This window comes from Dipodomys merriami, unplaced genomic scaffold (genome assembly GCF_024711535.1).
Source record: "Dipodomys merriami isolate MVZ:Mamm:240054 unplaced genomic scaffold, mDipMer1.0.p SCAF_33, whole genome shotgun sequence".
NCBI classification, from domain to species: domain Eukaryota; kingdom Metazoa; phylum Chordata; class Mammalia; order Rodentia; family Heteromyidae; genus Dipodomys; species Dipodomys merriami.
Genome location: NW_027204826.1, coordinates 1,179,176 through 1,205,942, shown reverse-complemented (window position 1 = coordinate 1,205,942; position 26,767 = coordinate 1,179,176). Strand labels below are relative to the sequence as shown.

Genomic DNA, 26,767 nt, shown 5'->3' with positions numbered 1-26,767 from the left:
CTACTGTGCTAGATGCTGCTCCTCGTTCCAACAGCAGCCAAGACTGAGCCCTAGGAAGCCATTGCTCAGAGCATTGCCCAGGGCACTGCTGACACTCTCCTATCAGCACAGTTGTTGGCCCCTGAGGTCCTGAAAAGCAGGTGCTGGGAGCCCCAGCTCTGAGCAGGCAGCAGCTGGCCCTGCTTCTGTCCCTCTGTCCACCCCTCACAGGGACCCTCCTCAAAGCACCCATCTCCCAGCTGCTCCCTTTAGGACACCCAGCTTGGCTACTCGGGGCCGCCTTTCACTGGTGGAGAAGGGCGGGGTGGGCAGATGCTGGTAAGCTGGCCCCAACCCTAAGCCAGAGGAAGAAGGTGACAGCTCCCGCCTGTCATCCCAGCTTCTCGAGGAGGCTGAGATCTGAAGATCATGGTTCAAAGCCAGCCCAGGGAGGAAAATCCTTGAGACTCATCTCCAGTAAAGCAGCAAAAAGAAGAAATGGAGCCATGGGTCAGGTGGCAGAGCATCAGCCTTGAGTGAAAAAGCTGTGAGTTCAAGCCCCAAGAGTGGTGTACACACACACACACACAGGCAGGGCACGCTGGAGCCAGCGGGGGGTAAGGCTGGCCAGTCATTCTTTGCACCCTTGGAGCAGAGGAGCAGGCCGATGCCCGGTCAGCAGCGTGCCGGGGAGTCCCTGCAGCAAGGGATGGCACTCCTGCTTAAGACTGCGTGACACTGGATCCTCCAACCTCGCCTGGGATGGGGGCGGGGGGAATGGGGACAAGGACACAGCCCTCTGGACCTTCCTGACCCCCAGTTCCTGCTGCTAGATGGCCCACACCCCCCAGACTTTGCCCACTTGGACTGGACACCCCTCTCTGCCCCCAGTGATCAGGCACAGTACACAGGAAAGGGGAAATGTCTGCTTAAGACTCCCTCCCCACATCCATACGAAGCCAAGAACAGTAGATGCTCATTTATGTAAAATTAATAATAATAACAATAATAATAATGGTTGCCCAAAACTGTTAGAATAAAAAAATAAGTTTTTGAGGGGCGAAGGGTCCCCGCACCGGTGGGTGGGGGCGGGGTGAGCACCAGGGGTCGCAGGGCAGGGCCCGCCCGCGGCAGCGCTGAGGTCAGGGTGGCAGTCAGTGTGTCCTAGAGGGGTCAGTGCATCCTGGCAACGGTCGGTTCATCCTGATAGCATGGCCAGTCGTCCTGGGATGTCCTTCAGTCAGTGTGTTCTTGAGGTGCTCAGTGGGTCCTGGCGTGGCTGTTGCTTCCTGGCGGTAGTCAGTAGGTTCTGGTGGTGGTAGGTGCGTCCTGGGGCAGTCAGTGTGTCTTGGCGGGGGTCAGTGTGTCCTGGCGGCGGTCAGTGGGTCCTTGCAGTGGTGTGTCCTGGGGCTGTATGTTCTAGCAGTGGTCAGTGCATCCTGGGGCAGTCAGTGTGTCCTCTCAGGGGTCAGTGTGTCCTGGCGCTATCAGTGCATCCTCGCGGTAGTATGTCCTAGTGGTCGGTCAGTGCGTCCTGGCGGTTGGTCGGTGTGTCCTGGTCTGGTCAGCGGCGGGTGGCGCGCTGGCGGCCGCGGGCGCCGTAGCTGGGCACTGGGCAGGTACGGCAGCACTGGGCACGGATGCTGGGCAGTGCACAGCGGCCAAGCAGGCGCAGGGTCTCGCAGAAACCGAATGACAGGCGATCATGATCACAGCCTGGTGGCAGAGTTACAGGGATCAGAAAGTTGGGAAGGTGGCTCAGTGGTAGAGCGCTTGCCTTGCATGCATGAGGCCCTGGGTTCGATTCCTCAGCACCACATAAGCAAAAAGAAAAAAGCCGGAAGTGGCGCTGTGGCTCAAGTGGTAGAGCGCTAGCCTTGAGCTGAAGAGCTGAGGGACAGCGCCCAGGCCCAGAGTTCAGGCCCCACGATCCACAAAAAAAAGGGGGGAACCCCCAGATAAAGGATCCCTTGGATTTCTATTCATGTCTTCCCTGCCAGGCCAGCCTGCGGGTGACGGGTGGGTCCCACAGCTTCCTGCTGGGTTCCCTGTCTCCCCCCTCATCTCTTGACACAAAGGACTTCAGACTCCCAACCTTGACCGGCCATGAGGAAAAGGGAGGGGCCTGTTGTGGTGACATCATCACCACCAGCCCCACCTCTGAGCACCCTTGATACCAGAAGAACCTGACTCAAAACTGAGTGCTGTCTAGAATCCCCCTTCACCGTGGGGGCCAGCTCAGCCTCTGCTTCTGGGTCACAGGCCAGAGCCCAGCCCCATCTGCCAGGCCAATCTCCCTGCCTCATTTTATTATCTATTTATGTATGTGCCAGTCATGGGGCTACAACTCAGGGCCTGGGTGCTGCCCCTGAGTTTTTTGTTTTTGTTTTTAAGTGCCTTGAGCTCTATTGCATCTTTTTGCCAATTCATGGCAGATAAGAGTCTCACAGATTTATCTTCCTGATTTTGGCTTTGAACCATGATCCTCAAATAGCCTTCTCAGTAGCTGGGATTATAGGAGTTGAGCAATTATAATTGCCCAGCAAACCTCCCTACTTCTCATCTGGGCAGTAAAGCCCCAGGAGTGGGTCATGACCAGGGCCACCCAGAACACTGGGGCCCCAGGGACTGAGTGTGGCCCACCTGGAGAGGGAAAGGCTACAGGCAGTCCCACACAAGCTGAGGCTCTTCTGCCTTCTGCCTGTCATTATTAGATCTATTTTGGGAGATGACTTTGTTCCCAGCCCCCTGGCCTCGTTCCCAGCCCTGCTGCTACTGCTGATGTGCCGCTGTGGCTTCCGGGCCTGCTCACTCCAATAGATCCCCAGGGGAAGGGGGAGCCAGCCCTGCATCTGGGGACATCCCTTGGCCTGGCAGAGGGCATGGAGCAGCAGGCAGCCTCTGCCACCCTGGGTGGAAGCCGAGGATCCAGACTCTAACCTCTCAGGCCACGCCCAGTTCCCTCCAGCAATGACCACACACACATACTCACACACACACGGGAAGTGTGGATACAACCGGACATGTCAGCTGCCTTGGCCTCAATGATCAACATGTTCTGGATTTTCCAGAATTTCCAAATATCCTGACACACTGTTCTACACATCATCCAAAAACATCCTGGCCAGTAGCTCACCCCTATCACCTCAGGAGGCTGAGATCCGGAGGATCAAAGTTCATAGCCAGCCCACTCAGGAAAAGTATGTGATTCTTATCTCCAATGAAGCAGCAAAAAACTGGAAGTGGTAGAGTGTCTCAAGTGAAAGCACCAGCCTTGAGTGAAAAAGCCAAGCAAGAGAGTAAGGCCCTGAATTGAAGCCCCAGGACTGGAACACACTTAAAAAAAAAAACTTCTGAGAATTCTAGGGTCTCAGGACACCAGATTCCACTGTGTGCCAGTACCTAGCTTGGTCATGCCTCCTGGCATTGTATTTCTGGGGCAGATGCAAAGGTTAGACTAGAGCAGCACAAGGTGCAAGTACCTGGCCTTCGAGAGACTCTGAGGTGACAGGATTTGAACCATGAGGGATATCTCTGGGGGACGGCTGCCAGCAGCCAGGGCGGGGGCAGGTCTGGGCAGGAACCAGCCTGGTAGCCGTGGATGGAGGGGACAGAGACAGCTCTTCACATACAATGCCAGGCCACTGGGTTTCCTCAACTGGCACAGGTGACCCTGAGCTCTGACTCTGCAATGGAGAATGCCAGGCACCACCAGGCAAGAGCAACAGCTCCTTCCCTGAGCAAGCCCCGGTACCAGCCAGTGCCAGGCTCCTCACCACAACTCACTGGAAAAGGATTGTTGGGTTTTGTTTTTGATATTTTTGTGTGCTAGTCTTGGTGCTTGAACTCTGAGCTTGGGCGCTGTCCTTGGGCTTTTTTTGCTTAAGGCTGGTGCTCTACCCCTTGAGTCACAGCTCCACTTCTGGCTTATTTTGGTAATCTACTGGAGATAGGTCTCACTGGAGATAGGGCTGGGAAGGTGGCTCAGTGGTAGAGTGCTGGCCTGGCACGCATGAAGCCCTGGGTTCGATTCCTCAGCACCAGCGCGTGGCTGAAGTGGTAGAGTGCTAGCCTTGAGCACAAAGAACTCAGGGACAGTGCCAGGCCCCGATCTCAAGCCCAGAACTGGCAAAAAAAGACAACAACAACAACAAAAAAGTCTCATGAACTTCCTGCCCAGGCTGGCTCTGAACTGCGATCCTCAGATCTCCGCCTCCTGCGAAGCCAGGATCACAGGATGGGGTTTGGGGAGCGCGTATATGTGCGTGTGGGACCTGAACTCAGGGCCGGACGCTCCCCCTTGGCTCCCCACTTGGCTCCGCTCCCGGGACGGGGCCGGGCCCGGTGCCGGCCGTGAGCGATTGCAGGCCCAGAGCCGGAAACGGCCCAAGGCCACAGCTGGAAAAGATGCCCAGGTGCGGCTCGGCCTCGGCCGGCAGCAAAGACGGGCCGGGCCGGTGACGTCACCCACGCCGCCGCGGCGGCCTCAAAGCACGCGAGGCCCCGCCCCCGCCGCGCCACGCCCCCCGCCTCGCCCCGCCCCTCGCACTCACGTGGGAGCTCCCCCGCGTCACAGTCCTCGGTGCCGCAGGGCCGCGAGCTCTCGGGCCAGGGCTCGTGGCTGCAGAGCTCGCCGTCCTCCTCCCGCAGCCCCGTGCGCGTGTTCACGCACCGGACCAGCCTCCGCTGCGCGCCGCCGCCGCAGGGAGCCGAGCACTGCGGGGCGTGGGGAGAGGGGTGCTCAGTTCTCCAGCGCGGCGCCCCGGCCGGCCCCGCCCCACGGCCGGCTCCGGCCCCGCCTCCGGCCGCTGGCAGGCCCCGCCCCTGCCCCGGCCGGCCCCGCCCCCGGCCGGCTCCGGCCCCGCCTCCGGCCGCTGGCAGGCCCCGCCCCCGGCCGCTGGCAGGCCCCGCCCCTGCCCCGGCAGGCCCCGCCCCGCCCCGCCTCCGGCCCCGCCCCGCGGCGCTCACCTGGCCCCAGGGCCCCACCACCCACTGCGTGCAGGGGTGCGTGTTGCAGGGCTGGGTGGAGTTGGGCCTCGCCGCCTCCTCGCACAGCCCGGGCTCCGGGCAGGTCACCAGGCGCTGCTGCTCGCCGCCTCCGCACGCTTCCGAGCACTGCGAGGCAGGGGAGGATGGAGGAGGGCGGAGGAGGGCGGGGGCAGAGCCGGGGCCCCCCGCCCCCAAGTCCCCGGGCCTCACCTCCCTCCAGGAAGAGATGTACCAACTGAGGCAGGGCTGGGTCCCGCAGGCCTGGCCGGCCGCGGGCTTGGGGGGCCCCAGCTGGCAGTGGAACGGCCGCAGGGGCCGCAGGTCCCGCGTGTCCACGCACTGCACGTCCCGCACCGAGGAGCCTCCGCCACAGCTCCTGGAGCACTGGGAACGGAGCGCAGATGTGAAGGGGAAGCCGACCACCCCGGGGCCACGGATGGCCCGGGCCAGTGCCGGGCCTGGGGTCCCACGCCTGTAATCCCAGCTCCTCAAAGAGGCTGGGATCTGAGGATCTAGCTTCAAAGTCAGCCTGGGGAGGGAAAGTGTGAGCCTCTCCAGTGAACCACCAGAAAACCAGAAGTGGAGCTGTGGCTCAAGAAAGGGCGCCAACCCTGAGTGGAAAAACTTAAAGCACCCAGGCCCTGAGTTCAAGTCCCAGTTCAGCCCCAAAAAATCAAGACTGATTGAGGACAGAGGTCAGAGCAGGCGGGTCTGGGATGCCGGGCCACGCTCGAGGCCCTCACTCACCTTACTCCAGTTGCCCGCGTGCCAGGCAGCACAGGGCCGCAGGTGGCAGCGGCGCGCGGGCTGGGGCCGGGCCGTGAGCGGGCAGTCCTCATCCCGGCCCGAGCTGCAGCCCACCAGCCTCCAGGATGCGCCCAGGCCACAGGTGGTGGAGCACTGCAGGACAGAGAGACACCATGAGCACTGATGGCCCTAGCCCTCCAGGCCCCCAGAGCCTGGGCACCAGCCCAACGCTGCTGGCTGAGGCTGAGCCAAGCCACGGCCCCACTTCTGGGCCTGTCTCCTTGTTTGCAAGACAGTTTGCCCCTGCACTAACCAAAGATGCTGAAGAGCCGGGCACCCGTGGCTCAGGCCTGTAATCCCAGCTACTCAGGAGGCTTAGACTAAAGGACTGCAGTTCAAAGCCAGCCTGAGCAGCTGTTAATTCCAATTAATCAGCAAAAAGCTGGAAGTGTAGGTGTGGCTCAAGTGGTAGAGGGCCAGCCTTGAATGTAAAAGGCTTAGGGACAGCACCCAAGGCCTGAGTTCAGGACTGGTGCGTGTGTGCACCCGCACACCTCTCCCCCTCCTTCCCCACCCCCACCCTTCCTCTCTGTCCTCCCCGGCATGCACCACGTGCCTGGCTCCAGTTCCCCACCAGCCAGATGGCGCTGCCAGGGCTGCTGTTCCGGTCCCTGCCAGGCTGGGGTTCGGGGGCATTGCTGCTGTAGAAAACGTTATCAGGAGTCACTGTGGCCAGCAGCCCGGGGTTCAGGAGCTCATCGAAGCCTGGGGGTGTAGGGGGGCCGGGGGGCCCTGGATTCAAGGCCGTTGTCCAGGACAGGTGCTCGGGTCCAGACAACACCGTGGGAAGGAAGTTCGATGGCTCAGCCAGCCCTGGCACTGGAAGGAGGGGGGCCTCCGGCTCCGTGGGGTGCGCCATGTCCCCAGTCTCTGAGCCAGTGGGAAGAGGAGAAGCCACGCCCCTGGTGGGCCACGCGTCACTGGGGGAGGCCAGGTCCTCCTCCAGCCAGGGGTCCCCGGCCCCCGTCCCCAGCTCCATCCTGTCAGGACTCGGGGAGGAATGGGTTGAAGAGGTCTGCGTGGGGAGGGGGTGTCGAGGCAGGGGGAGCACCCTGGGGTCTGGGGTGCCCTCTGGGTCCTCAGGGCTCCACGGCAGGGGGCGTGGCAGGGTCTGGCCATCCTCCCTCACTAGCGGCTCATCCAGGCTGGGAGGGGCAGCTGGCGTGTTTGCATCATTGACCAAAGCGGGGGGCCAGGGGACTCTGGGGAGCTCAAGATCGGGGGTCCCCATGGGGGCCTCGTCCTCAGACAAGAAATTGGTCAAAGGAACATTCCTGGAGGCCTGCTCCAAGGGTGGGGAAGGCGAGTGGCTGGGTCCTTGTGGCTCTGACTCCTCAGTTCTAGAAGGTTCTTGGGCAGGCCTGGTGGTGGGCTGGTGCGTCTGGGCCGCGCCCGCCGGGGGCTCGTCGGAGGGGCCGTAGGACAGGTCCTCGTGGAAGTTGATGAAGTTGTAGTCGTAGTAGAAGTCATCCACAAACATGGGTGCGGGCAGGCCCGGGTCGGGGGCCAGGCCCGCCTCCCCAATGGCGTTGCCGATGGCCGCCGTGGGGCCGGGCCTGGGGGCGCCGTGGCCTGGGATGAAGTCCACCTCATTGAAGAGCTCGGAGCTGGGGAAGCCGCTGGCCGAGCCCTCGGGGTCGGGCCTGTCCGGGGGGCGCGGGCAGGGTGGCCCGGGGCAGATGGCCTCCTGAGCAGGGCGGTCTGCGGGGTCGCAGGGGGAGCTCGTGTCGTTGGTGCAGAGCACTTCCCGGTGCCGGATTCCAGTCCCGCACGTCACTGAGCACTGGGGAGGCCGGGGCGGAGTGGGGGTGAGCACGGGCCACCAGCCAGGGCCACCAGCCAGCGCCCCGCTGCCCGGCCCCAGGCCAGGCCCAGCCAGCAAGACAAAGCTGCGGGGCCGGTGGCCGCACCTGTCACCCCAGCTACTCAGGAGGCTGAGACCTGAGGATCGCGGTTCAAAGCCAGCCTGGGCAGGAAAGTCTTTGAGACTCATTGCCAATGAACCACCAAAAGCCAGAAGTGGCGCTCAAGTGGTAGAGAATCAGCCTTGAGCAAAAGAGCTCAGGCTCGGGGACAGGGCACAGCCCAGAGTTCAAGCCCCACGACAGACAAAAAGAACAAGATTTGGGGGTGAAGGATGGCCCAGGACTCCAGGCTGTGAGGACTCTGAGGGGCTTCAGGGGAGAACCGAGGGGGGCCCAGGCCTGGGGGGGGCGGGGACGGGGCTCCAGCCCGGGCTGCACTCACCTGAGACCAGTTGCCCACGGCCCACGTGGCGGGGCAGGTGAGATGGCGGTTGCAGGGGGTCTCGGCGGGGGGCGGGGGCAGGGGCTGGCAGGCCGTGGGGGGCAGGGCGCTCTGCTCGTCCAGCCCAATGCTGCGGAGGCACAGCACAGCCCGGCGGGACACGCCGCGGGGTCCGCAGGAGCGAGAGCAGGGCTGCCACTCCCCGGCCCACCACCTGACGGGACACGGGGCGTCAGGAGATGGCGGCTCCTGGGGCAGGGGCAGGGGCAGGGGAGGGCAGGGCAGGGGCAGGGGCAGGGGCAGGGAAAGGGCGGGGCAGGGGCAGGGCAGGGGCAGGGCAAGTCTAGGGCCATGCGGGTTCCCTGTCCCTTGCACCCGGGCTCAAGCTGAAATAAGAGACCCAGAGAGGGGCCTCTGGAATAGTATCAGAATATTGGGGTTCACCTGGGGGGACAGGGGTCCCCGCTGCATGTCCTCTGGAGGTCATCGGGCCGCTCCGTGGGGTCGCAGTGGTCCTCGTCCACCAGCCCTGCTTGCTGCTCCACACAGTGCACACTCTGCCTCTGTGTGCCTAGCACCACCAGGGACTCAGCCACGCCTGGCAAGCACCCACACCACCCTTGCCACCCAGGATGGGTGCCCCCCTGCCGCCCCTCAGATGCCCAGAGGCAGAATCGGGAGGTTTACAGGCTGGAGGCCCAGCCCCACAGCTGCCTGAAAACCTCAGGGCCATTCATGTGGCCTCCAGACCTCCAGCCTGTGAAGTAACTAACAGAGCCCAGCCCTGGGACTCACGCCTGCCACCCCAGCTACTCAGAGGAGGTTGAGATCTGAGGATCAAGGTTCAAAGCCAGCCAGGAGTGTGGGGCAGATAAACCTAAGACACTTTTTTTCTGCCAATAAACCAGCAAAAAACCGGTAGTGGAGGTGCGGCTCAAGTGGTAGAGCACCAGCCATGAGCCAAAAAGCTAAGTGACAGTGCCCAGGCCTGACTCTGAGCCCCAGTCCACACACATACAGTGCCTTGCAGTCATGAGCGGCGTCCGGGGTCACACCCCTGCAGGCCCGGCCGGACCGCTCACCTGTCCCACACGTGACCGTGCACGGGCTCCACGGCCCGTAGTGCCAGGAGAAGTTGGGTGGCTGCACGTCGCTGGCGCCATCCGCCTCTCTGTGGATGGTGTATTCATAGTGTACCCCAGGATTGCTCTCCTGGAACAGAAGCTGGGGAGGACAAGAGAGAGGAGAGGGATCCCCTGCAAGACGCTGAGAAGCTGCCATAGCCAAGCCCACCACGGGCCCATTTTACACACGGGGGAAACTGAGGCTGAGGGTTCCCCCTCCCCAGATCCCCAGGACCCCTCACCTGAATCCAGATGGGCTCGCTGGTGGGGCCTGGGGCCGTCAGGTTCTCCTGGTGGCCTGAGCGCGCGTAGGTGAACGCAGTGCCCGCCACGTGGTAGACCCCATTCCACTGGATGGTCCAGCCGCCGTTGAGGAAGTACTTGTCTGGATCCTCGCTCCGAAGGGCCAGGAAGTTGGCAGCCTCAGCCACCTCCTGGATGAGGATCTCACGGGCTCCAGCAGGAATCCGCCCCACATCCACGTACCCTGCCGGCCAGAAGCATGTACTGTGTACCCTGGTGGCTCACGCCTGTCATCCTAGCTACTCAGGAGGCTGAGATCTGAGGATCGCAGTCTGAGGCCAGTCCAGGCAGAAAAGGCCAAGAGATTCTCATCTCTGATGAACCAACAAAAAGCAGAGCTGTGGCTCAAGTGGTAGAGCTCCAGCCTTGAGCACAAAAAGCTGAACCAGCGTGTAAGGACCTGGGCTGGGCGCCAGTGACTCATGCCTGTCGTTCTAGCTACTCAGGAGGCTGAGGTGTGAGGATCACAGTTCGAGGCCAATCAGGGCAGGAAAGTCTGTGAGACTCTTTATCTCCAATGAACCACCAAAAACCCAGAAGTACAGCTGAGCTGTGGCTCAAAGTCATAGAGCCCTAGCCTTGAGAAAAAAAAAAAAAGCCTCAGGGACAGTGTCCAGGTCCTGAGTTCAAGCTAAAAGGAGGTGGTCACAAGGTCAAGAGCCTCCCCTTCCTTCCCCCTCCCCCCGCCATGGCCCCTAGCCCTACCCAGGCCCTCGGCGTCCTCGAACATCTTGCTCACGGTGTGGCAGGTGGAGCCGTTACCCCGGCAAACGCCACAGCGGTCCTCCACCGCGCCTGAGTCGATCTCGAAGTCGCAGCCCACGTTCTGCACACACACAGCACAGACACCCTGTATCCGCCGCCTGCCCCGCCCACAGCACTATGCGAGGGGAGGGGCCTGCCGGGCCTAGGAGCCGGACATGGGGTCCTCCCTCTGGGCCTGACCCTGCACAGCCCTACTGCCTGACGCCACATGAACCCCATTCCTGTGAGCCCCAAATGTGGAAGACGGATGCTGGTGACTCATGCCTGGCATCCCAGCTACTCGGGAGGCTGAGATCTGAGGATCGCAGTTCAAAGCCAGCCCAGGCAGGAAAATCTGAGAGACTCTTATCTCCAATGAAGCAGCAAAAAGCCAGAAATGGAGGCGTGGCTCAAGTGGTACAGCAGCAGCCGTGAGTGGATCCAGCTAAGCAAGAGCATGAGGCCAAGGTCAAGCCCCAGGAAACACACACACACACACACACACACACACACATGCACGGACAAAAACCATGGCTGGGAACACAAGCTGGCAAGGGTGTGCAGCGCTGTCACCAGACACAGGGACAATGCCACCCATGTGGGTGCCAGCGGCTCACGCCCGCCATCCTAGCTACTTAAGGTTGCCATCTGAAGACTGTGTTCAAAGTTCAAAGCCAGCCCAGGTGACTGGCATCTCCAGTGAACCAGCGAAAATCTGGAAGTGGCGCTGTGGCTCGCGTGGTAGAGCATCAGCTTGAGAAACAACCACCACAAGCCAAGAACACAAGGCCCTGAGTTCAAGTCCCAGGACTGGCGCTAATAAAGCTGATGATGATGGTGATGATGATGATGATGATGATGATAGTGATGATGGTGATGATGGTGATGATGATGATAGTGATGATGGTGATGATGATAGTGATGATGGTGATGATGATGATGATGATGATAGTGATGATGGTGATGGTGATGATGATGATGATGATGATGTGTTCTACCCACACAACACTCCCGCACCCAGAGTCGTGCGCCACCCTTTAACCCCTTCCCGATGGGGAAGAGGCCCCTGGGCTGGAGTGGGAGTTCCGGGTTGGTATTTGGGGAGACCGTGTGTGGGGGTTCGGGGGCCCCCTGCTCCCCGGGCAAACCTTGCAGATGCCGTTGATGCAGAGGTCGCGGCTGGCGCGGCCGGGGTAGCAGGGCGTACCGTCAACCACGGCGTCTCGGAGCTTCTCGGCAAAGTACTCCTTGGCCGGCCGGCAATGCAGCTCACAGGGGTGCTCTGGGGGCGCAAGGGGGGCTCGTCACGGGGGGCGGGCGGCTGGGGGGGCAGCCAGGGCATGGGGGGGGCCCTGGACTCACCGTCATTCACCACTGGCACCCACGCGTGCAGCTGGCCCTTATAGACCCTGGAGTCGAACTGGCTGCACTGCACTTGGCGGAAGGAGGGATAACCGGGGGGACAGGCCTGCAGGCTGCAAAGCCGAGAGCGCTTCCGCTCCCCCACGCAGTACTTGCCCTCGTACTTGGGCCTGTGGGGGGTGGAGGAGAGGGGGAAGAGCCAGGAGGCCTAGATCTGCACCCCTTTATTTGTACTACACCCCATCCCTAAACTGAGACCCAAGGAGGAGGCAATGGGGAGCCCAGGCGCTCTGGGTCAGTGTCCGCCACTACAGAAGGTGACTCAGAGGCTGGGACTCACAGTGGAGATGAGGGCTGTTGAGAGCCTGCTGCATCCTCACACTTGCTCTTGGTGGCAGCGCCCTGGGCCGGGTCTAAAGGAAGCCCCAGCCAGGCCAGGAGCCAGGGACACGGGGTGCACATCGCAGCCCAGCCTGACTCCACTGAAGCCCAGGACACAGGAAAGGGCCTTGTCTCACTGAGTCCGTGTACACCCTCGCTTGAATGGTAGGGAGGGGATTTGAACTCTTAAGATCTCTGAGGCCCAGGATAGAAGGACGAACCATGACCCTCTCTTGCCTCCCTTTGGCCAACCGTCTCCCACGAGCCTCACTTGTCCCTGGCTGCAACGGGGTTCAGCAGCAGGGAACACTTCAGAGACACTGCCCCAGGCCAAGTGCAGTGGCGCACGCCTGTAATCAATCCTAGCTACTCAGGAGGCTGAGATCTGAAGATGGCAGTTCAAAGCCAGCCCGAGCAGGAAGTCCACCAGACTCTTGTCTCCAATTCATCAAAAACCAGAAGCGGAGCCTTGGTTCAAAGTGATAGGAGCATTAGCCTTGAGCCCAAGCCCTGAGTTCAAGCCCCACAACCAATCAAAAGAAATTCCCTGGGAGTGGTCCCCTGCGTCTGGCTGGCGGCCTCTGCCGGGTGCCACAGGCCGCCCAGCCGCACTTACACGGGCTGAGTGCACTGCCGCTCCGCGCTCTGCACACCCACACCGCAGCTCCTGGAGCACGCAGACCAGGCGCTCCAGCCAGACCAGCCGCCGTCCACCGCCTTGGGCTCAAAGCCCACCGGGACGCACTCGCCATTGAGACACCACTGCCGAGACACAGGGAGGCAGAACAAACCCAGTCAGTCACACTCTAGTCAGAACAAGGAGTGGTTCACGCCTGTCCTCTCGGCTACCCAGGAGGCTGAGATGTGAGGATCTCAGTGCGAATCCAGCGGGGCAGGAAAGTCCGTGAGACTCTTATCTCCAATGAACCAGCACAAGGCTGGAAGGAGAGCTGTGGCTCAAGTAGTAGAGTGCCAGCCTTGAGGAAAAGAGCTCAGGGACAATGGCCAGGCCCCACCAACAACAAGAAAATTTAAAAAAAAAATAGCTTGGCACCAGTGGCTCACGCCTGTAATCCCAGCTACTCAGGAGGCTGAGATCTGAGGATCATGGTTCAAAGCCAGCCTGGGCAGGAAAGTCTGTAAGACTCTTATTTCCAATAAACTACTAGAAAACCAGAAATGGCGCCGTGGCTCAAGTGGTAGAGCGCTCGCCTTGAGCTGAAGAGCTGAGGGACAGCGCCCAAGCCCAGAGTTCAAGCCCCATGACCAACAAAATAAATAAATGAAAGAAAAATCGAGCACCTGCTTTCTGAATTGAAAATACATGGGACATAAGACAAAAGTGAAGGCTGGCCCTGGAACAAAGCACAGCAGGAAACGAAGCTCCCCCAGGCCCGTGACCCCCCCAGATCGTGGGCTGCAGCGCCTCCTACCTTGTCTTCTCCACACTGGGTGCCGTCCACGGCCGCGTCCAGTTTAGAGTGGCAGGTGGTCCCCACAGAGCACCAAAGGGTGTGGCACACGTTCTGTGAGGAGCAAGCGCAGGCCATTGCCACGCTCCCTGCCCACCCCACTCCACCCACCACTCAAGGCTGGTGCTCTACCACTTGAGTCACCTCCCCACTTCCGGCTTTTGGGTGGTTCACTGGTGACTCCAGGCGAGTGCTCTACCACTTGAGCCTCAGCGCCACTTCGGGTTTTCTGGTGTCTTATTGGAGATAAGAGTCTCATGGACTTTCCTGCCAGGGCTGGTTTCGAACTGTGATCCTCAGATCTCAGCCTCCCTGCCTCCAATCTTCTGTACCTTTTCCACCTCCAGTCCTGTCTCAAAGCTCCAACCACAAGGTGTCTTGGGAGCTCTGGGCGGGACTTTGAGGACAGATACCACCCCTCCCAGGGCTTAGGAGATTCACACTCCGGACACCCCGCCTCAGGTGGAACTTTTATCTTCCCCAGCTAGCTGAGAGTCTAGCCTGAGTGCCCCCACTAGTAAAATGATTGACTCACACTGACTCTAGCTGAGCTCTGGAGGCTCACGCCTGCCATCCTAACTACTCAGGAGCCTGAGATCTGAGGATCATGGTTTGAAACCAGCCTGGGCAGCAAAGTCCATGAGACTCTTATCTCCAATGAGCCACCAGAAAACTGGAAGTGGCACTGTGGCTCAAGTGGTAGAGCGCTCGCCTGGAGTAAAAGAGCTCAGGGACAGCGCCCAGGCCATGAGTTAAAGCCCCATGACTGACCAAAAGCAAAGAAAGCAGTGTCTTCTAGGTTGGTTTCCAAAGGCTGCCCCTGCCACCCTGGCCCCAGCCCCCAGCCCCCAGCCCGCCCGCGCCCCACTCACATCCATGTCGCTGCAGAAGGAGGAGAAGCCCCCGTACTGCAGCCGGCACTGGTGGCTCACGTCGTACAGGACGCCGGGTGGCACCGAGGGGAAGCGGATCACGTCCTTGGCGGGAGGGTCGTCCAGACACGCACCCCACCCGCGGCTGGAGATGGCACAGGAGGACGCATGAGGGTCTGTGCTGGGGTTACGGCAGGGACGCCATGGAGCCCGGGGAAGGGGAGCCCCGGGTGGGGGTGGGGGGCGAGAGGGCCCCCGCAGGAAGGCCTCTGCACTGGAGAACTCCAGCCAGGAGCCTTGTCACCCCAGCTACTCAGGAGGCTGAGATCTGAGGATCGTGATTTGAAGCCAGTGTGGGCAGGAAAAGTCCAGGAGACTCTTTTCTCCAATGAACCAACAAAAAGCCAGAAGTGGAGCTGTGGTTCAAGTGGTTGAGCACCAGCCTCAAGGGAAACATGTTAGGGACAGTGCTCAGGCATTGAGTTCAAGCCTCAGGACTAGCATGTGCCTGCGCATGCTCACACACACACACACTCTCTCTCTCTCTCTCTCTCTCTCTTTCTCTCTCTCTCTCTCTCTCTCTCTCTCTCTCTCTCTCTCTCTCTCTCTCTCATGTTAACAGCAGTGTGTATACTGGACAGCCGGCAGCTGGCCTTTCCTTCCGCTGGCCGGCTCACCACCCCATTGCATGCCCCAGATGTCTGCCCCGGCCGGCCCTTCCCCGAGTGGCCCTTCCCCGAGTGCTAATTATAGCAGCTCAGAGCAGCCAGTGGCGGTGACTGCAGGAAGCCCATTGTGTCCTCCGCACGGCATAGCGCCACTGGCCAGCTGTGCGCCCGCGCCTGCCCTGCCCGGTTCTGGACATGGAGTTGCTGGATTGGGGCGGGGGGAGGGGGAATCCAAGGGACGTAAACACCCCCCCTCCCGCCCCTTATCCCTCCTCAGCCAGGCTCTGGGACTCCCCTCAGGCCAGAGTGGACAATGCAGGTGTTGAACCGCCCTCCCCCACCCCATCCAGGGACTCCCACATGCAGAGAGCTTCCTCAGGGACCACCACCTCTCTCCACGCCCTGATCACCCCCAGGGTCACACTGACCACGTGGGATCACGTGGGGCACGCTGACCACCCCAAGGTTACCCATGTGCACTGGTGCCCATCCCCACAGGCTGGAGAGCCCAGATCCAGTTGTGTGTAGATCAGTGAGGTGTGCCGAGCAGTTTTAGATCTTTATTTCTTTAGTTTTGGTGCCAGTATTAGGGAAGGCTTGAACTCTGGGCCTGGGCACTGTCCCTCAGCTCCTCAGCTCAAGGTTAGTGCTCTACTATTGAGCCACAGCGCCACTTCTGGCTTTTTCTGTTTATGTGGTGCTGAGGAATGGAACTCAGGGCCTCATGCACGCGAGGCAAGCACTCTACCACTGAGCTACCTTCCCAGCCAGGTCCCTCAGCTTTTTGCTCAAGGCTAGCTAGGATGTTACCACTTCAGCCACAGACAGCTCCACTTCTGGCTTTTTGCTGGTTAATTGGAAATAAAAGCCTGACTCTGTGTGTGTGTGCACGCGTGCGTGTGCACACATGTACACACACACATGTACATCAATTCTGGGCATTACACTCAGGGCCTGGACACCATCTCTTGAATTTTTGAGCCACACCTCAATTTCTGGTTTTCTGGCGATTAACTGGATAAGCATCTCCTGGATTTTCCTGCCCAGGCTGGCTTGGAGCCATAATCCTCAGACTTGTCTCCTGAGTAGCTGGGATTACAGGCTGGTAGACAGAGAGTTGTTGGGATCTCAGAGAGTGCCCCTGTCCCCAGGCGTTGAGCTCACTCGCTCATTTCCCATTCTCTCTGGGTCCAGGCTGTTTCTAGCTGCAGCCTCTGCCAGGAGGCAAAGCTTGGGAGGGAGGCAGGTGCTCCTGCGCCCATCCCATTCCTTCCACTTGCCACCTGAACCACGGTCATGGAGCTGAAGACTGAGAGCCATGGTCATAGAGCCAAAGGCCATGGAGCTGAAGACCTACAGCCACAGGCATAGAGCCAGGGTCATGGAGCCAAAGTCAAGGAGCTGAAGACCTAGAGCCAAGGCCATGGAACTGCAGTCATAGAGCTAAAGTCATGGAGCCAAGGCCGTGGAGCCGAAGACCTAGAGCCATGGTCATAGAGCCAAGGTCATGGAGCTGAAGTCACAGAGCCAAAGTCACGAAGCCCAGGTTCACAGGGACAGGGGAAGGTGTGGCCTAACCAACAGGAAGTGATTTTCTTCCTCTGCCTGAGCTCTGAGAGGCTCTGGGTGGCCCAAGCTCTCAGTTTCTCCCTCCTACTGACGTCAGGCCCTGGGCCAAGCCCCTGTACATTCCAACAACTGAATGAAGAAATGAGCTTGTGTAGCCGCCAGTCCCCGGGTCAGTGGCAGCCTGGGTGGGGCGGCTAGGAACAAACCCTAAGGGTATTTGGGGTGCCCGCTATTATGAATTCACAGTGGATCTGGGAGTGGGGGGAGATGCTCCCCCTTCAGCCACCCCTAGGACTCAAGTTCCTGTGAGAAGTCACTTGGTAATGGTAAAAAATAAAAATAACAGCAGAGCTGGGTACCGGTGGCTCAGGCCTGTCATCCTAGCTTCTTAGGAAACAGATCTGAAGGTCATGGTTAGAAGCCAGCCCAGGAAAAAAGTCTCCTTGAGACTCTTATCTCCAATTAACCATGCTGTGGCTCAAAGTGGTAGAGCACTAGCCTTGAGCACAAAGAGACTCAGGGACAGGGCTCATACCCTGAGTTCAAGCCCCACAACCAACAACAACTAATAATAATAATAGTAATAATAATAATACAGCAGTAGTAGTCAATGGTAACTATGAGTTAGACTCTCGGCAGTCCCTCATTGAATGAAGCAGACTGATTTGTACAGGCCTAAGGGCGAAGATCAATCATATGCCCTGAGAGTCAAGCCCTGGGCCCCAGACCAGGTTTTTTGTTTTGTTTTTGCTGGTCATGGGGCTTGAACTTAGGGCCTAGGTGCTGTTTCTAAGCTTCTTTTTGTTCATGGCTAATACTCCACCACTTGAGCCACAGAACCAATTCTGGATTTTTCTGAGTAGTCTATTGGAGATAGGAGTCTCACCAACTTTCCTGCCTGGGCTGGCTTCAAATCCTGATCCTCAGATCTCAGCCTCCAGCGTAGCCAGGATGACAGGTGTGCTCACAGGGCCCAGCTCCCTGTCCAGGTTTTAACCAGCTGACCTAATGGCCTGCAGCCCGGCTCTTACCCTCATGGGCACTTGAAGCCCATTGCAGAGTGGACTTCTAGAAAACCAGATCTGATGTCCTGTACCCTGCACAGAGAGCTCCGCCTGTGTGTCTGGAGCGTCTCTATGATGGCACTGAAGGGCAAACGGGGCATAAATCCGCCCTGGACAAAGCAGGAGCAAGAAGCAATGACAACACATGAGTGATGTGGACAGAACTCTGAAAGCTGGGAAGCAGATGTCAACAGAAGCTGATTCCGTAGAGCGATGGAGGCCGAGAGCCAAGGGCCTCCAGGGAGAAAAGACAAGCAGACTCTAGAAGGCTCTGAAATGGAGAACTAAGGGACCCCTTAGAAATCTGGAAACCAGGAGGCCTTGGGAATAGAGCCCAGCTGAAAGTTTTTAAGAAGTACTGATCAGAAGGCTGGGAATGTGGCTTAGTGGTAGAGTGCTTGTCTAGCCAGAAGTGGTGCTCTGGATCACATGTTAGAGTGCTAGCCTTAAGCAAAAAGAAGTTTCAGGGACAGTACCCAGGCCCTGAGTTCAAGCCCCAGGACTGGCAAAAGAAAAAAAAAAAAAGCTATTGATCAGCCTCTTGTGGTAGCTCACACCTGTAATCCTGACTCCTTGGGAGGTAGAAATCAGGAGGATTGTAGTCTGAGGCTCTTCCTAAAACATAGCTACAGTGTGAATTGGGAACATGGCTTAGTGGTAGAGTGCTTGCCTAGCATACATGGAGCCCTGGGTTCGATTCCCCAAAACCATATAAACAGAAAAAGCTGAAAATGGCACTGTGGCTCAAGTGGTAGAGTGCTAGCCTTAAGCAAAAGAAGCTCAGGGACAATGCTGGGGCCCTGAGTTCAAGCCCCAGGACTGGCAAAATAAATAACTACAGTTGCTCTCTGGGGACACTTGAGTCACTCGGAGAAACCACACAGATTCTTGCTGAAGGAAAAGCCAGGAACTGATGGCCCTGATGACTGAGACCTGTCACACCAGCTACTCAGGAGGCTGAGATCTGAGGATCCTGATTCAAAGCCAGCCGGGCAGAAAGTCCCTGAGCCTCTTACCTCCAATGAAGCACCAGACAACCACAAGTGGCACTGTAGCTCAAGTGGTCGAGGGCTAGCCTTGAGCAAAAGCAGCTCGGGGACAGGGCCTAGGCCCTGGGTTCGCGCCCCACCACTTACTTCTTGGTACTTTTTTTCTCGGTGTCTGGGTGCAATGGGGCTGGCTAATCCCTTCTCTAGCTGCCTGGCTGACAGGCAGGTAGGGAGGCGGGGGCGGGGCCTGGAGGACGGGCTGTATGGGGCGGAGCCAGGAGGCAGGGGCGGGACACCTGGGGCGGGGCGGGGGCGGGGCCAGGAGGTGGGGGCGTGGCCAGGAGGACTGGGGTGGGGCACCAGGCCGGGAAGCCTGGGGCGGTCCAGGGGGCGTGGCCAGGATGCAGGGGGCGGGGACAGGAGGACTGGGGCGGGGCGGCCTGAGGCAGGGCCGAGAAGCCTGGGGCGGGGCAGGGGTTGGGGGGTGGCCGGGAGGACTAGGGCGGGGTGGCCTTGTGTAGGGCCGGGAGGAATGGGGCGGGGCCAGGAGGACTGGGGTGGGGCGGCCTGGTGCAGGGCCGAGAAGCCTGGGCCGGGCCAGGGGGCAGGGCCAGGGGCGGGGCGGGGCCTGGAGGACTGGGGCGGGGCCGCCTGGTGCAGGGCCGAGAAGCCTGGGCCGGGCCAGGGGGCGGGGCCAGGGGGCGGGGCCAGGGGGCGGGGCGGGGCCTGGAGGACTGGGGCGGGGCCGCCTGGTGCAGGGCCGAGAAGCCTGGGCCAGGCCAGGGGGCGGGGCCTGGACGCGGGGGCGGGGCCAGGGGCGGGGCGGGGCCTGGAGGACTGGGGCGGGGCGGCCTGGTGCAGGGCCGAGAAGCCTGGGCCAGGCCAGGGGGCGGGGCCTGGACGCGGGGGCGGGGCTGGCGGGGCGGGACTTACTCCAGGAACCGAGTGATGTACTGGCGGCTGCAGCGGGACCAGGCGAGCGGCGCCGAGTCGTACAGGAGCTGTGGAGACATGATGGAAGGCCGTTTCCCACGGGGCTCGCAGTCATTGCCGCTGCCGTCATGCTGAATGCCAAAACTGTGAGGATACAGACAGACCCAGGTGGGCGAGCGCCCGGCGGGCAGCGCGTCCCCCCTCAAGGCTCCCCAGGGCTGGGCGGCCTGGGGAAAGTCACTGTCCCTCTCTGAGCCTCAGTACCCTCAAGCAAAATGTGGGTGTGAAATGACTGTGCCTCAAGCTGGACGCCTGTCATCCTGGCTACTCGGAGGCTGAGATCTGAGGATCTGGGTTCGAAGCCAGCCCAGAGAGGAAAGCCTACGACTTATCTCTGATTGACAAGCAAAAAAGCCATAAGTGGAGCTGTGGTTCAAGTGGTAAAGCACCCACTTTGGTAAGAAAGAAATAAAAAAAGCTCAGGGACAGCACCCAGGCCCTGAGTTCAAGAACAAGTACCAGCACAAAACAGCAACAACAAAATACATCGTACTCATAAATTGACGTTGAATTGAAAACCCCTTTGTAGGGCTGGGAATGTGGCTTAGTGGCGGGGTGCTTGCCTAGCATGCATGATGCCCTGGGTTCGATTCTTCAGTACCACCGACACAGAAAAACCTGGAAGTGGCACTGTGGGGGACAGTGCCCAGGCCCTGAGTTCAAGCCTCAGGACTGGTACATAAAAACAAAAAAGTAAAGAATGATTTCCTGTCTATCACAATGTGGTTCAACTAAAGCTGGCCCTAGCCCAGCCCAGCCCAGCCCTGCCCGTCCCCAGGGATGCAGTGCCCTGTGAAAGTGGCTAGCCCGCTGGGGCCAGGGTGGCTGTGGCCACGCGGGGGGTTACCTGTGGCCGAGCTCATGAGCCACGGTGAAAGCCAGCGGCAGGCCGGTGTCCTCGCTGACGCTGCAGCTGCGCAAGGGCTGGCACATGCCCGCCACGTGGGACAGGCCCAGGGTTTCACAGGGCCGGTTCATGGCCACGCACAAATCCTTCCTGCACAGGCAGAGAAGCGGCCAGGGCTGGAGGAAGCCAGGAAAGACTGGACAGAAAGGACACTCCGCTTCCTACTGTCCTGGGCCATCCAGGGCCATCTGGGCTCAGGGGTCCCAGTGCACACAACCCTTCCCACATCTGCTGGGGAACTGGGAAGCAGATGTGAGCCCAACACAATAAGGGGCGCCATCTCCATGCTCCACTGCAGGCCAGCAGAGGGAGCATCGCTCCGAGTCTGGGACTCTAAACAAGCTAGCTTTCTGATGCACCTGCTGGTGGATGCACAAACTACATAGGTGATGGAAGTACAGTAATTCCTGCTACTCAGGACGTGAAGAGTGGAGGATAGTGGTTCAAGGCCAGCCTGGGGGAAAAGAAAAGTCAGTGAGACTTCATCTCAACTGACAAGCTGACATGTAAGACGGAGGATCACTGTCCAAGACTGGCAAAAATGGAAGCCACTACCTGAAAAATAAAGCAAAAAGGAGGACAGGTAGCTCAGGCCTGTCATCTTAGCTACTCAGGAGGCTGAGATTGAAGGATCAGTGACTCGAAGCCAGAGAGGAGGAAAGTCTGTGAGACTCTTATCTCGAAATAATAACAGAAAAAAGATGGAACTGGAGCTGTGGCTCTAGTGGTAGAGCACTAGCCTGAAGCAAAAGGAGCTCAGGAACAGTGCCTAAGCCCTGAGTTCAAGCCCAGGACTGACACACAGAAACAGAATTACTGCACGATGAAAAGGAGGCTAAGGCTATGGGAGGGAACCTACCTGGCAAACTCAGGGCCAGAGTTCAAGTGCTGTACCACCACACACACACACACACACACACACACACACACACACACACAGTGCTGGTGGAAGCCAGCTGTAGGCCAAAGGTCTGCAGCCCTCCTGCTAATCAGGCTCCCTACAGGCAGGACTGTATTCCACCACGCATGCGCACAGGCAGCACTGTGTTCCCACCTCCACGCATGCGCACATGCAGGGCTGTACTTCCCAGCAGAGCAGTTCCTCCATGCGTGCGCACACATGAGGCTGTACTCCCCAGGCACGCGCACATGCAGAACTGTACCCCCCACGCATGCGCACAGGCGGGGCTGTATTTCCCCAGGCACGCGCACATGCAGAGCTGTGCCCCCACGCATGCGCACAGGCGGGTCTGTATTTCCCCAGGCATGCGCACAGGCGGGGCTGTACTCCCCAGGCACGCGCACATGCAGAGCTGTACCCCCACGCATGCGCACAGGCGGGGCTGTATTCCCCAGGCACGCGCACATGCAGAGCTGTACCCCCACGCATGCGCACAGGCGGGTCTGTAGTTCCCCAGGCATGCGCACAGGCGGGGCTGTACCCCCACGCATGCGCACTGCGGGGAGGGCTGGCGGTACCTGGTGAGCAGGATGGCGGTGTCGTGGTGCTGGGGATGGCTGTCTCCCTTCATGTTGATGCTCTTCTGCCACCTGCAGAAGCTCCCTAGGGTGTTGTCCGCGTGATGCGTGATCTTTAAGTCCTCCTGGGGACAGAGAGCCGTCAGGGATGCCTCAGCCCGAAAGAGAGCAGCGCCCGTGCTGAGAGCAAGAGGAGTCGCAGGCCAGGGACAGGAGGGAGGCCGCCGGGCCTCCACTCACCAGCTGGGCCTCCCCTCCCGCAGACATCTCGTAGGAGAGATCTGACACCTGACCCAGGGGAGTCATGGACCCAAAATGAGCGAGCCAGGCACCGGTACACACGCTGACATCCAGCTACTCAGGAGCCAAGATCCGAGGATCACAGTTCGAAGCCAGCCCAGACAGGAAAGTCCATGAGACTCTTTTATCTCCTCAGTGAACCAGCAAAAAGCCATAAGTGGAGCTTTGGCTTAAGTGGTAGAGCACTAGTCTTGAGCAAAAGCACTCAGGTTGGGTGCTGGTGGCTCACGCCTGTAATCCTAGCTATTCAGGAGGCTGAGATCTGAGGATTGCAGCTCCAAGCAGCTTGGGCAGGAAAGTCTGTGAGACTTATCTCCAATGAATCATCAGAAATCCAGAATTGGCTCAAGTGGTAAGAGCTCCCTCCTTGAGCTGAAAAGCTCAAGGATAGCGCCCAGGCCTAGAGTTTAAGACCCACAACCGACCAAAATATAAAGCACTCAGAGACAGCGTGCAGGACCTGAGTTCAAGCCCAAGGACGGACAGAGGAAAAAGATTTTAAAAGTACCAGGTTGAGCCAGATGCCAGTGGCAAACACCTGTAATCCTACCTACTCAGGAGGCTGAGATCTGAGGATTGTGGTTCAAAGCCAGCCCAGGCAAGAAAGTCCATGAGACTCATCTCCAATAAACCACTCAAAAAACCAGAAGTGGGGGGCTGGGAAGGTGGCTCTGTGGTAGAGCGCTTGCCTTGCATGCCTGAGGCCCTGGGTTCGATTGCTCAGCACCACATAAGCCAAAAGAAAAAGCCGGAAGTGGCACTGTGGCTCAAGTGGTAGAGCGCTAGCCTTGAGCTGAAGAGCTGAGGGACAGCGCCCAGGCCCAGAGTTCAGGCCCCATGTCTGGACCCAAAAAAAAAAGACAAAACAGAAGTGTGGCTGGGAAGTTGGCTCAGTGGTAGAGTGCTTGCCTTGCATGCATGAAGCCCTGGGTTCGATTCCTCAGCACCACATATGCAGAAAAACGACGGAAGTGGCACTGTAGCTCAAGTGGTAGGGCGCTGGCTATGAGCTGAAGAGCTGAGGGACAGCACCCAGGCACAGAGTTCAGCCCCCACGACCATCAAAAGAAAAAAAAAAAAAAACAGAAGCCGGGCGCCGGGGGCTCATGTCTGTCTTCTTAGCTACTCGGGAGACTGAGATCTGAGGATTGCGGTTCAAAGCCAGCCTGGGCAGAAATATCCGTGAGACTCTTATCTCCAATAAACCACTAGAAAACCAGAAGTGACGCTGTGGCTCAAGCAGTAGAGTGCTTGCCTTGAGCTGAAGAGCGCAGGGACAGCTCCCAGGCCCAGAGTTCAAGCCCTATGACTGGCAAAAAAAAAACATACCAGGTGGCAGTGGCTCAAATCTGCCATCCTTGCTACTCAGGAAGCTGAGATCTGAGGATTAAGGTTCAAAGCCAACTTAGGCAGGAACGGCCATGAGACTAATTAATTACACCAAAAAGCTAGACATGGAGCTGTGGCTCAGGTGGTAGAGCGCTAGGCCAGCCTTGAGGGGGAGGAAAAAAAAAGAAAAACTCAGGGAGAGCGCAGAGGCTGTGTGCAAGCCCCAGGACTGGTGAAGAAAAGGAAAATAAGAGAGGACACTGGTCAGCATCGAGGGCTGCGGTCACGTGACTGCTCACCTCGTCTTCCAGCAGCACCAGACGCACGATGGTGATGTGGATGGGGTTTCCAATGCTAGGGTGGTGAAACAGGCTTGCCACCTGGGAGAGAAAGCGGGGGGACAGAAGGGAGAGGGGAGAGGAGGAAGCAGGGCTCACCTGTGTACCCATGTTCACACACAGGGCTGAGCACACAGGGACACACACCAGATCCTGTGTGTCTCCAGGCCTGCACACGCATACTGCTCCAGCGACCCCAGCAATGCCGTGATCCAAGCCACACAGCTCTTTGGAGCCGTCTGCCAGATCTCACTACTCTACATAGCCAGCTGACAGTCTGGGTCTCTAAATGCTGCTTTGGGGAGGCCAGGACCAGCCTGTAAGAAGTGGACACCTGAGTGGACCTGGGAGGTGGGCTGGAGGTGGGGTGCAGGCCGGTGGAGTTCCCATCTTAAGTGCTGGGATTACAGGCCTGCACCTCCCTCCCTCCCTCCCTTCCCAATTTACAAAGTAAGGACAGAGGCTCCAGCCTGGTCCAGACCTTTGGCCTCCTCTCCTCTCCCCATTCTCAACACAGGACCTTTGCACACACTGTGCCCGCAGCCTGAAATAGGTTCTCTCCCCTGGTACTGAATCTAATTTTCCCCTCTCTAGCTCTCAGCCTTTGTAGATCCTTTATTCAACACTCCCAGTAACGATTTGGTGAATGAATGAATGAATCTTGGACTATTTCCAATATATCACTTTATTTTAAAATAACCGGTAGAAAATGAGCACTGTACCCCAGACTAAGTCAGACCAAAGCAACAATGGCAGGGCTGGGAGCTCCTGGCTCACACCTGTCATCCTAGCTGCTCAGGAGGCTGAGGTCTGAGGATCACAGTTCAAAGCCAACCCATGCAAGAAAAGTCTGTGAGACTGTTATCTCCAATAAACCACCAGAAAACCGGAAGTGGCGCTGTGGCTCAAGTGGTAGAGCACTCGCCTTGAACACAGAGAGGCTCAGGGACAGCTCCCAGCCCCCGAGTTCAAGCCCCAGGCCTGGCAAAAACAAAAAAACAACTAGCTTTGACCTTCCCCATCTACCCAATTAACAGCATCCCTGAAGCCTGAACATGGGGGCTCCCCTCACTGGAAAGACTGAGAGAAGTCATGGAGACACAAACACGAGGCAGAGGCCAGGGAAGGTGATCTAAGGGCCAAGGAGCCATGGAGGCGGCCATGGCAGGGGGAGAAGCTGCCGGGCTGCTGGGCGGGTGAGAACACGGGCAGTGGGGGCCAAGCAGGCAGGGGCATCAGAATGGCGGCGGCTGACCCTGACTTACAGCCACACAGTGATGGCCGGACCCCAGGACCCCAGAGGCCGGTGTGGGATGGTGGCCAGCGGAGGCAGGGGAGGTAGGTGGAGCCTGGAGTACCCCCGCCAGTGGTACTCTGCCCAGCACTCTGGGCAGCTGGGACAAACGCAAGGGATAGGGTCTAAAAGCCCCTTGGGCCAGCACCCTGCACAACTGCCCTTTCTTTTTTCTTTATTTGCCCATCCTGGGGCTTGAACTCAGGGCCTGAACGCTGTCCCTAGGTTTTTTTCTCAAGGCTGGAGCTCTACCACTTGAGCCATAGCTTCATTTCTAGTTTTTTGCTGGTTCGTGGGAGATAAGAGTCTCATGGACTTTCCTGCCTGGGCTGGCTGTGAACCAAGATCATCAAATCTCAGCCTCCTGAGTAGCTGGGATTACAGTTAAGCATCTGGCTTTTTGCTGGTTCATTGAAGATATAGAGTCTCACGGACTTGCCTGCCCCGGCTGGCTTTCAATCCATGATCCTCAGATCTCAGTCTCCTGAGTAGCTTGGATTACATTGCCCACCCTCCCCCCCCACTCCCCTACCCCACCCCCTACCCCCCTGCTTAAAAACTGCCCTTTCTAAGGACCCCACCTGGTTCTCAGGAGCCTGAAGCCCTTCCTGCTTAGGGCCCAGCTTTGGGGTCCACTCACCAGGACACCCTCTCCTGCCCCCCATCTCCCCTGCCCCTCCCACAGCAAGCTTACCATGTTCATGATGGTCAGCACGTAGCTCTCCACCTGCGGCTGCCCATGATACTCCACCATTTTGCTATCAGCCACCACCAGCGTCTCCACCCACTTCTCCCTGCTGACCGAGCGTGGCTGCATGCGCCTGGACTGCTGGCGCCGCTGACGCTGCTCCCAGAGCTCACGCTGGGTCTCCGGGTCTGAGGACCCCGTGGGCCCTGGACGGGGTGGGGTAAGATGAGTGAGCTCTCTTAGACCCATGGAAACAGTGCAGGGAGGAGGGAAAAGACCCGGGACTTCCCTACTGGGTCCATGCTGTGCAACCTTCACCCTGTCACTGGGATTCCCAGGACAATCTGCCTTAGTCCCAGCTTGAGAAGTGTTAAGCCGTGCCTGTAATCCTAGCTACTCAGGAGGCTGAGATCTGAGGAGGCCGAGATCTGAGGATCATAATTTGAAACCAACCCCAGGTAGAAAGTCTGTGAGATTCTGTGTGTGTGTGTGTGTGTGTGTGTGTGTGTGTGTGTGTGTGTGTGTGTGTGTGTGTGTGTGTGTGTCATTGTGGGGCTGGAACTCTGGGCCTTGGTGCTGTCTCTGAGCTCTTCAGCTCAAGGTACCACTTGGAGCCATAGGACCACTTCTGGTTTTCTGGTGGTTCATTGGAGATAAGTCTTACAGACTTTCCTGCCCAGGCTGGCTTTGAACCTTGATCCTCAGATCTCAGCCTCCCAAGTAGCTAGGATTATAGGCATGAGCCACTGATGCCTGGCCGGTTCTTTTTTTTTTTTTTTTTTGGTCATGGGTCCTGAACTCTGGGCCTGGGCGCTGTCCCTCAGCATTTCAGCTCAAGGCTAGAGCTCTACCACTTGAGCCACAACACC

At 58.8% G+C, this 26,767-nt stretch overlaps 1 protein-coding gene across 1 annotated transcript in view; it reads right to left on the bottom strand.

The window, feature by feature from the left end:
* Positions 1-912: 912 nt before the first annotated feature.
* Adamts7 (ADAM metallopeptidase with thrombospondin type 1 motif 7) overlaps positions 913-26,767 on the bottom strand; it is a 35,655-nt gene continuing 9,800 nt past the window's right edge. Inside the window, exons 4-24 of the mRNA XM_070042781.1 lie at positions 25,905-26,104; positions 23,878-23,958; positions 21,950-22,074; positions 20,411-20,560; positions 19,504-19,647; positions 14,281-14,425; positions 13,370-13,462; positions 12,553-12,698; positions 11,556-11,725; positions 11,342-11,475; positions 10,155-10,275; positions 9,389-9,633; positions 9,105-9,246; positions 8,467-8,593; positions 8,023-8,236; positions 6,332-7,558; positions 5,716-5,868; positions 5,179-5,352; positions 4,948-5,094; positions 4,533-4,695; positions 913-1,695 (exon numbers count right to left, since the gene is read on the bottom strand). Of these exons, the coding sequence (XP_069898882.1) occupies positions 1,544-1,695; positions 4,533-4,695; positions 4,948-5,094; positions 5,179-5,352; positions 5,716-5,868; positions 6,332-7,558; positions 8,023-8,236; positions 8,467-8,593; positions 9,105-9,246; positions 9,389-9,633; positions 10,155-10,275; positions 11,342-11,475; positions 11,556-11,725; positions 12,553-12,698; positions 13,370-13,462; positions 14,281-14,425; positions 19,504-19,647; positions 20,411-20,560; positions 21,950-22,074; positions 23,878-23,958; positions 25,905-26,104 (4,253 nt within the window). The 3' untranslated portion in view covers positions 913-1,543. The remainder of the gene's footprint in view (positions 1,696-4,532; positions 4,696-4,947; positions 5,095-5,178; positions 5,353-5,715; positions 5,869-6,331; positions 7,559-8,022; positions 8,237-8,466; positions 8,594-9,104; positions 9,247-9,388; positions 9,634-10,154; positions 10,276-11,341; positions 11,476-11,555; positions 11,726-12,552; positions 12,699-13,369; positions 13,463-14,280; positions 14,426-19,503; positions 19,648-20,410; positions 20,561-21,949; positions 22,075-23,877; positions 23,959-25,904; positions 26,105-26,767) is intronic.